At 38.9% G+C, this 10,582-nt stretch overlaps 2 protein-coding genes and 1 long non-coding RNA gene across 5 annotated transcripts in view; 1 reads left to right on the forward strand and 2 right to left on the reverse strand.

Moving 5' to 3' along the window:
• Nucleotides 1-10,582, reverse strand: part of LOC136259383 (uncharacterized) — a 130,649-nt gene that overhangs the window by 31,784 nt on the left and 88,283 nt on the right. The window lies entirely within an intron of this gene.
• LOC136258589 (uncharacterized) lies at nucleotides 3,043-5,185 on the forward strand. Of its 3 annotated transcripts, none has more exons than XR_010702866.1 (4): nucleotides 3,044-3,236; nucleotides 3,280-3,606; nucleotides 3,668-4,897; nucleotides 4,956-5,185. It is a non-coding gene; the product is annotated as an uncharacterized lncRNA (long non-coding RNA). The 3 variants fall into 3 exon arrangements; XR_010702865.1 differs by having other exon boundaries at nucleotides 3,045-3,236; nucleotides 3,280-4,759; nucleotides 4,810-4,897; XR_010702864.1 differs by having other exon boundaries at nucleotides 3,043-3,236; nucleotides 3,280-4,897.
• Nucleotides 8,999-10,564, reverse strand: LOC136259384 (uncharacterized). The gene is made up of 3 exons (XM_066052876.1): nucleotides 9,633-10,564; nucleotides 9,176-9,500; nucleotides 8,999-9,016 (listed from the first exon to the last, which is right to left on the reverse strand). Exons 1-3 carry the CDS (start codon nucleotides 10,562-10,564, stop codon nucleotides 8,999-9,001), a joined length of 1,275 nt encoding a protein of 424 aa, XP_065908948.1.

The raw sequence follows: 10,582 nt of genomic DNA on the forward strand, positions 1-10,582 counted from the left end.
CATTACTGATTTTTGATTGTATATGTGTACTATCAATAGTTCATAATAAGAGGTCTTATAGTATGGACTCTTGGTACAAGAGGTTATTGGTAGAACTTTATTGCAGGAAAAAAACACTAATGACACTTAGATGGTTTATTAATTGCAATGTTGGTTTACAGTTAAATGGCTTCTATCCATGCAAGAATTATGATGTTGTAAGAAAACAAAATGTTTGGATTACAGCACTCTCATATGGTGGTCTATAGCTATTTGCGAAAAGATACCTTTTTCACACAAATTTGACTCATTTTTTGGACTTTAAAGCTTCATAACATTTTGATCATTGCATATAATTACTTGAAAGTTTCAATGAATGTAGCCACAGTATCTTGCTACATTTTGCTACTAAGAACAAGTTAATTGGTATAAGGAGTCAAGTGTTACATCATTTTGTTTGCTGATATGTCAAATGTGTGGAAAAGGTACCTTTTCGCAAATCCGGTCACATATAGTATCACATAACATTTTTTTAGTTCACAGATTCACTATACAGATTTGGAGACCTGTATGCCTTAAAAACATTATGAGACCAACTAGATGTGATCATCATTCACATGTAACTAGTAGCTAGTAATGTGCAAGGACTTGCATGAGGAATAAAGGTCTCCTAAAATTAGCCATTTGCTAAGAAACTGCATGAGTGAGAAGGGTGGTGGCAGCTAATTGGTCATATTCATAGAGTTGAAGAATTACACATACTATTAACTATATTCAAATGTTTTGGTAGACCTTTTGGTTAAATACATAAACTATGGCTACCTGCCCATTTCTTTGTTCTGTTGTAAATGAGTTTCTGGTCACCTCTTAGCAGCAATGTGTGAACAAAATTCTATCATATCAGCAAGGTAAGAGTTTAATCTCAGAGGTTCGTAAGATGGAATGCAATCCATCTATGTACAAGTGTCCTGCTTAACTGTGTTACCTGATCCTGCATGGTGGTAGCTGCAGCTTTATGTGTTTAAAGTGTCAAGTGTTCACAATTTTTTCACTGCAATATGTGAAACACATTGCTCTTCAAAGCAGGCAGTGAAGTGTAGCTTAGTAATCTACTCTATCAATTTCCATACTGGGCATCCTCCACAGCACTTAACGTTATTTCATTAGTGGTTATATCCATTTAGTGGCTTGAAGTACCAGCTGTCATAGGCGATTCTAAGGGGGGGCCAGGGGGGGCCATGGCCCCCCCTGCTAAAAAATAACTTTTAAAAAATCTTGGGGAAAAGTTGCAGTATAGATTGGCATTGTTATTTTTAGCATTTTTCATGTTTTTAGAATAAATTTTAGGCTGTTTTCAAGCCTTTAAATTGCAAAAATCCTGCAGCTTCTGGGGGTTGCACCCCCAGACCCCCCTGAAATTCTACTTTATACTATAGCCAAACAACAATAGTTATGCTGTTCCCTACTTGGCCCCCCCCCCCCTTTTGGTCAGGTCTAGAATCGCCACTGCCAGCTGTTGTGTCTTTGTGTCACCAATGCTTGGAAGGGACTTATATACGTACTTTGCTATTCATTCATGTATGCATGGCCTATAGAAATTTTGAATCACAAAAAAACTTCTATAGCTGCTAACGGTCTGTCACTATCAAATGCATGAATTATTATAGTAGACACAAACAAAGTTTGGTAATTGTAAGGTTCAGCCAGGGTTGATGCTCAGTTGCTGTTGTTGCTTCCTTGAGCAAAAAAGGTTACTCACATTGCTCCGGTTTACCCAGTTTGTTAAATAGGGACCTTTCTTAAATGGTGACTTTTTTGGTAGCCCTACTTTTAAATGCTTTTGGTTGAATACATATTAAACTATAACATTACTTTGTTCTGTTATAAATGAATTTCTAGTCACCTGTTAGCAACTATTGTGTGCACTATAATACATATCTACATGTCAGGAACATGCATTAAGCATGTAGCAAAGTAAGTTTCAATCACAGAGGCTCTTAAGATGGAATGCAATCCATCTATGCACATGTGTCCTGCTAATGGTGGTAGCTAGCTTTTTCTATATTATAACTAACTTAAAAGTGCCAAGTGTTCACAATAATCGCCACAGTGATGTGTGAAGCATATTGAGCAAAAGCTCTTCAAAGCAGGCTGTGATGTGTAGTGCAAAAAATTCTATGAATTTGCATACTGGGAATCCACCACAGCACATTATTTCATTAGTGTTAATGGTTATATTCATTTTAGTGGCTTGAAGGAACAGCTGTTAGTCTGTGTGCCAATAGTTTGAAAGGACTTATACTTTGCTATTGCTTTTGACTCATGCATGCATGCAAGCACGGACATTATAAATCACAAAAAAATTCTGTAGCTGCTAACAGTCTGTCACTATCAAATCCATTACCTTTGGTAGGCACAATCAGTGCTTTGATACATGGAAAAATTTAATGTTGTGTAGTAGCTAGTGTGCTGTGTGTGTGTGTTTGTGTGTGTGTGTGTTTGAGAGAGAGAGTAAATGAGGCAGTTAAGATAAGTGGTCTGAGTTTGGTAATTGAAAGGTTTCAGCCAGGTTTGATGCCCAGTCCAGTTACCCAGGTGTTAAGTGGCAACCTGGTGACAACTGGGGAGGCAGACCATCCATAGCTCTGATATAACATATGTAGTGGGTGAAGGTACAGGTAATACTTAATTGAGCTGCCATGCCCACGCATTCACATGAGATACTGTATGGCACACCTTTCTGTGAGTTACGTATTATACTAGTCCTGCCCTCGAAGGATTATGCTTACGATGACTCTTAGCACCAGGCAAGTGGTATCTGAAGGTATTGTCTTTTGTGTGTGTGTGTGTGTGTGTGTGCGTGTGTGTGTGTGTGTGTGTGTGTGTGTGTGTGTGTGTGTGTGTGTGTGTGTTGGGCTTTGCTCTGTTAGTGTAGGCTAAGGCTGACTAAGAAGTTGACAGGAATGCATTCAAGTACATGAATATTTTTACTAATTAGTGTGGACAATCTAATTAGCCACTGACAGTGCATCCACCGCACTAGCTATATGGCTGCGCATGTATGAGGTCACTGCTCTATCATGTTCGTATATATACCAACAGCATGCATGCATGCACAGATTGCACACAATCACCTTCGCTGCATGTTTCTTCCGATTGTTCTAGTCGCAGTTAATAACGAGGCTCTAGCAATGATGCAGCTTGCTGTCATCCAGAACTAGAACAGTGCTTGTGCTCCATGGCAGACTTACCTGCAGGTATAGCTATAAAGACTGTCACAGCATTTATGATCGTTCATAGATATTGCCTCTTCCATCCTTTTCCGCCAGTTTCTAGCGACGCCATAATTGTATTCCTTTGCTACAGTAGCTAGCTACAGTGCTACGAATTTGGCAGCTACAAAATCGCATGTTGCTTGCTGGCAAAAGGAGTAGAGGATAACACTGTGACCCCCTGGGTCGAGAGACAACTGGGTGCATTCCACAAGCACTCATCATCTCTAGTACAACTACCTCACAGTGAATTGGTTAAGTCTACTTTATAGATAACTGCAAGTGCAAGCTACCCTGACATAGGGAACTTTGCAGAATGACATATAGGAAGAGCTGCATTTGTAGCAATTGTGAGGTAAGAAGATGTGGCTAATTCATGATTCGTTATTAATTTGTTATCTATCATTGCATGGCAGTGGGATCTGCCATCGACATCACCTAGCTACGTAAAGTTGTCAAAGTTACAAAGTAGTTACTGATGCTTTCAAAACTTGGACTGCTGATGATGTCTTGTGGTAGTACTGTAGATTATTATTATTATTATTATTATTATTATTAATACTTTACAATACAGTAAACGTATTGAGGGTCAACCAACAACCCGTGTTGGCAGCCCGAAAAAGTTAAAACTTAATTTACTTAATTACAGAACTAAAGTACCGAGAAATTGCTAGATAAACCTACGTTATAACAATTACTACATCTGCAACAAAAATGATACGTACAAGGATTGTCAGCTGAAAAATGAAGTGTGAAGTGTTGATGTAGATACTTGTAGATGTTGACTTTAATGACTGATAGTGGCTGGCTTAGATCGATGGATGGTAATTTATTCCACAGTCTTGATATTCTGTTGAAATAGAAGTTCCTGGTGTAATTGTTAGAAGTGTATAGACATGGTTGAGTTTATTATTAGAGGATGATCTGGTGTTTTCAGTGCTAAAAGAAACATGATCATATATATTAAAATGGTTGGAAGGCTGCTTTAGAGCTTTGATGAAAAACATGATGTCATAGAAATCCAGTGTATACATTAAAGGCAATAGATCTAGTTTGAGGAGAGTATGATAGCTAGATTCATAGTCTTTAAGGATGAATTTAGTTGCTTGTCGCTGAATCTTTTCTAGGGTAATAGTGTCCTTGATCAAGTACGGATTCCACAGCTGAGAGCAATAAGTTAACTGAGATCGAACAAGAGTTATGTATAGAGTTTTTTTGGCTTTAACAGAGTGACAGTTACTAAAAGCACGCCTTAGGAGGCCGAGATATCTATAAGCCTTGGAAGTTATATGTTTGTAATGATTCTCCCAGGAGAGGTTGTCAGAAATTTGTATACCCAAATCACGATGACTGTGCAGCCGAGGAAGTGTGTTACCATCAAGTGAATAGGAAGTAGGTGTCTTATTGTTAAAACTCAAGTAGATACATTTACTGATGCCAAAAAATAAGTCTGAGTCGATGCTCCAGATATATAGCTGGTCTAGATCCTGTTGTAAAGGTGAAATATAGTAAGTTCTGCTATAGTTCTTGGAAATGAGTATTTTGTGGTCTATTGAAGTTAGGCAGTGGAGAAACCTGTGATCATGGCTGGATCTTGTGAAAGCTATGAATGACACTGTACAAGGAATAGTATACATTAATTCAAGGTTTGTCACAGAAAAAAATTGCCATAGCAATATTTTTATTGTAACAACATTTTTACAGATGCTACCTATAAGAACTATATATAACTAGTGATGAAACAGATTATGAGAAGAAAGCTGCACTCAACGGACAGAAGTAAAAGAGCAAATCTACATTAATTTTAGTGATGTAACATCCCTCAGAAAAAAAGAATCCTGAAGGTGTCAAGAACTTCAATTTGTGAACTGAAAATTATAGTTGCTGTACAAATGATGTGCTTTTTTACTTATTAATGAAATACATATTGTCGGTAGTAAATACAACACAGGAGCGAGACATTGCTAGCTATATTACTAGCACAGTATAAAGCAGATGCACAATACAGAAAATGTTGATTTCAGCTACAGGATTTTTTACATCCTGTATGCATTTCACAGTGTTAAAATGTACATTTCTTCACTGCCTCATTTCCAGCACCATTCTAGAATAGATGCAGTAAATCTTTCCCTATCCTCTGTAGGAAACTTTACTGAAATCTACTAATGTTCTAAGTATGAAATGTGGCTGAAATGACAAATTTCATGCACATTTTATACTCATTACCTACAAGCGGACATGGAACTTTTCGCCCAGTGAGAAGACACTGAGAAAAGGCATAATACGCATATGGTACGTACCATACGCGTATGTTCATACCGTACGCGTATGGTACGGAAAATCGTACCGTACGCGTATGGTATGTACCATACGCGTATGGCGGTACAAAATACGCATAATTATGGTATAGAACATGCATAATATTATAGACTGTGATCACTGTGCCAATGCCACACCGCTGATATACAGGTACATCACCAGTGGTTTCTAGTTACAACAGAGTCTATTGTGCCATATTGGCTTGATTGGGATCAATTGCTAATTGTGCCTCACCATATCCCTTATTCTGCATAGCCTCACTTCACTGCTGAGTCATCTTCAGAGACACGTCACACCTACAATATATAGTTACTTTCAATATAGCTTGGTTTTTTTTTGTGTAAGTTGTGTTTTAGTATTGTGGTTTTCTGATGCCAGTTAAACTCCCTTGCCTGTGTACGTATGCATATGTATCATTTCCACAGGTACACGCACACTAGGGCTGGGCGGTATTGGAGTTTCGCTTCACGATATATCGTACAGAAATATATCACGATATTACTATGTATCGCGGTTATTAAAGATGACTGCTATATTAGAGTAGCTGACTGCTTTATTAGGGTATCTCTATCCTAGCTGACTGTTCTATTAGAGTATCTCGATCTTTGGAAAAAAATTGACTAGCTAGTACTAGGTCCTTGTTTGCAGTAGTATCACGTGATTATTTGAGGTGCATTATAACAACCTTAAGGACTTAATAAGCTGTCACAAACACTAAAAATCGTAATAATATCGATATCGTGATATTATCGTTTCACCGAAATCTACGCGATACAGATATCGTTTCATTGCAATACCGCGGTATTACTATAATACCGAGAAACCGCCCAGCCCTACCTAACGCACACTGCTCTGAGTGTTTCCTATGGCACTATTTATACTTGCCCAATGGGTAGGTTGCAACGTTAGTGTATGTACTTGGTTGTATGTGACACGGTCCTAGTAATAATAGTAATAATAATAACTATGAAATTGTCACCCAGCACCTTAGTTCGTACTAAACGCCTCCAAAATAATTATCGTGTTGCTTGTTTACGACATTTAGAGTCTTTTAAACACTTCACAACCATCTGCATTAAAAGGCCAAAATAGTAAAAATCAACAGTGAGATACTACTAAGAGGTGTATTGTTTGCTGCGAAAATGCAGCAACTAACAAGAGAATCTGGGTCTCGCCAACTACCTACAACTTGGCCTGTTTGTGCCCCACCCCTAGCCAGGTCCTGGATCCGCCCCTGGTTTGAACTCTGTTTTGAACACTTGCGTATTGAGTGAACCACGTGACACGAATAATTATAGAGAGTTTGCAGGGGGTGTGTCAGCCTTACGCAAATATCATGTGAATACAGTGAAGCCATTTTTGAGTGGATTGTAGTGAAATGAGTGGTCTGACGTTTTCGAAGTACTTCGCCGATCTAAAGAATGACGATGATAAAAGGCGATACCAAGAAAAAGTATCGCTACTGGGTTGTCATTAAGATCCTTACTGTCGAATGGAACGAAAAGGCGGCTGCACTCGAAGCGTAGAGTGGGTAGATTGGCCGAGTGTTTGTTATGGCGACGTTTACAATTATTTGATCAGTACGCCTAGCGAATATACCCATGAAATGCTAAAGGCTTACAAGAGCATGGATGGCTATAATTTCTTCATGAATGGTTGGATCAACAACATTCTTGTAACTGCGATAGATGGTAGCAACAGATACATCTACACTACTACAGTGAAACATTCACAGACGCTGTCAGCTCCACCTTTAAAGGTATGGATGTGCTGTAAATCAGATGGAGAAGTGATGGCAGCACACTGTACCTGCATGGCAGGGTGTGGAGAAGCTTGCTCGCACATTGCTGCCATCCTGTTTGCTGCTGAAGCCAATACTCTAGTAAAGCAACAGTTCTCTTGCACATCCCTGCCTTGTACATGGCTTCCACCAGCATTTAGAACTGTGCCATTCTTGCTATTAGCAGAAATTGACTTTAGAACACCAAGACAAAAGAGAAAAAGCTTTCTAGAGCCTGCTGCACCTGCTCCAAAGAAAAGTATGACAATTCAAAAGCCTACACAGGCAATGTTGGAAGAGCATTATTCAAAGCTTTCTAAAGCTAAGCACAAGCCACTTTTGTTACCCTTGGTGAGTGGTTTTAATGATGATTTTGTGCCATTGTATGTGAGGGGATTGCTTCCTGAACCACTGACATCATTATTTCATAAAGATAATCAAGAAGTACCATTTCAAGATTTGGTAAAGGCATGTGATGCTTTTTATGACATGGTATCTACAACTCCAGAGCAGGCCCACATGGTAGAACTGAAAACCAGGGAGCAATCCAAATGTAAGCTGTGGTATGAACAACGAGCTGGCCGTGTTACTGCATCAAATTTACGTAGAGTCCTTCATACAGATTTTTCAAAACCTTCAGTGTCATTGGTAAAGACCATTTGCTATCCCGAGTCTACAAAGTTTTATAGCAAGGCTTGTGACTATGGACTTACCCATGAAGCTGATGCATTGCGTATATACAAAGATAGCATGCAAGCTATACATGCATTTTTTGAGCTTAAAAAGTGTGGGCTATTTCTTGACAGTGAGAATCCTTTTATTGGAGCTTCACCAGATGGGATTATTTCCTGTTCATGCTGTGGCAAAAAGGTTGTAGAGGTGAAGTGCCCATTTTCATGCAGGGATAAGTCTTTTGATGAAGCTGTCAAACACAGGGAGTTTTGTTTGGAAGGAGATACTTTCTTGCTTAAACAAGATCATCCATACTATTTTCAAGTGCAGCTACAAATGAAGCTGTGTCAGGCAAAGTTTTGTGACTTTGTGGTTTGGGGAAAAGATGGTGCTTTGAAGCAGCGAGTTGATTATAATGCAGAATGCATCAATGATGCATTGAAACAAGTGAAAAACTTTGTGAAAATGTGTCTACTGCCAGAACTACTAAGTCGCTGTTTCACCAGTGGAATGATAACACCTGATCCTCCTGTAGTTGAATCCAATGAAGAACAAGATGAAGAGAGTGAAGATGACCAGTTACCACCACTGGATGATAATACTGCAAATCAATCTACCAGTAGTACAAGTAATAGTACTGCTGATGTTGAAGAGGACGAAGATGACAGACTGTGGTGCTATTGCCGACAAAATGAGGATTATGATCAAATGATAGCATGTGATGGTAAGGACTGTTCCATTGAATGGTTTCATTGGGGCTGTGTGGACTTGACAGAAGAAATTGTTCCCACTGGTGAATGGTATTGTCCTGACTGTGCTAATCAATGAGTTAAGTGTCACTTTGTTAATTAATTACATAATTTACATAGATTACAGTAAATTGTATAATAGGCTTTGGTAATTACTAGTGCCATTTACAGTGTTACTATGAATTGTTGTCACTATTTACAGCAATTATTTTGACAATTAATTTCAATTAAATGGTACTACAGAACTACAGTAGTTATATAAAGCGCAACATATTGTAACTGCTTTATCAATTGGTGACAAATTGTCATCTCCAGTACATGTAATCATACTAATAGGAAGTGTCGACTGTAAAATCATGTACTTCTGCCTAACAGCACCGACAACTCTCCACATGTATTCTTACTTTGGAGAGCTGTCTTGAGGTATCAACTTCCAATTTACTAAGCTGAGGCTTTCCTCGTGTGAAAGGAGGATGCTTAACTTCTGCACACAGCAAACCTACACTTTCCTCAATGGTAAACCCTCTGTCTGCAAGTACAATATCACCTGGCAATAGGTGGCGTAGAAGGCCACTATTTCCTGTCAGATGTACATCAGACACTCTCCCACCCCAACCCTTTGAAATAAAGGAAACAGAACCTTGTGGAGTGATGCCAATCAAGAACTTAGCGGTGTTGTGTTTTTTGTAGTTTGACCATGTCTGGGCTCGTGCCTTTAGTGAGGTTGGCCTATCAATGAAAACCTCAAAACAATCTATGATGACAGCACAACTTCAAAAAGCTTTTCAAAACACCATGGGCATAGTTTTCAGCAAGTTGTCTCTGTCTGGCCAATTTATAAAAACATGCAACTTTGTGTACAACACATCAAGCCACTTGCTAAAGTATCGGCACACTGTTGAGGGGTGAACATCAAATCGATATCCCAAGTCTTGTATTCCTGCATTTAGTCGAAGACGCATTAGAACCATAAGAAATTGGTCAAAAACACTACAAGAGCTTGTTGCAAAAGAATCAGGCAATCCAACAGTTACAAACTCAAATACAATTTCCAGTATCTCGTATGATGGCAAACCTGTATAATATTGAACTTTTATATCATCATTATGCAAGCTTTCTCTGCTGACCACCTTTGCTGTTAGCTTTTCATTGACCAATTCAAGATGTTTACAATGTTTCTTGGCTGTTGAAAGCTCATCTTCCAGGTCTTTACAAAAATCACATCTGAAAACTGGTTCATGATCTGTAGCATCTTCAGAAAAAGGCGTCATGATTGCTTCGTCATCTTCCTCCTCCTCAAGGTCATCAGAAGTGTCATCTATTTCACCAGCAACTACTTGGTCATCAGCAATGTCTGAGGCATTATCAGGGTCAGTGTTACTTTCATCATCATCATCATCGCTTTCATTACCATCTTCAGCTTCTCCTTCATTCTCTTCCCTACTGGACAACGCTTGTTGCTGCACAACATAGAGCCGTTTGCGTTTGGTCGCCTGTCTTCGTTCAAATACAGCAGCACTATTCTCCAGTTTTCGCTTTGCAGGTGATTTAACCTGTGGAAATATTGTAGGGATATAGTTGGGTGCCAAAGCATCATTGCTTTTCTGGCCTGTCACAAAGTGCTCACTGCAAATCCAAGTATTACGATTGGGAACCCAGTTTTCACGTTTTACAGCCGCTATCCATTTACTTCGCTTTACAGGATACTTTATGGCTGAAGGAAATCGATAGAATGAAATTTTCCCCTTTATGAATACATTGTGGCAGCCAACTACACAACAGTTCTTCACCATCACTGTACACAATAAACG

The sequence above is a fragment of the Dysidea avara genome, chromosome 6 (genome assembly GCF_963678975.1).
Source record: "Dysidea avara chromosome 6, odDysAvar1.4, whole genome shotgun sequence".
Taxonomy (NCBI): Eukaryota; Metazoa; Porifera; class Demospongiae; order Dictyoceratida; family Dysideidae; genus Dysidea; species Dysidea avara.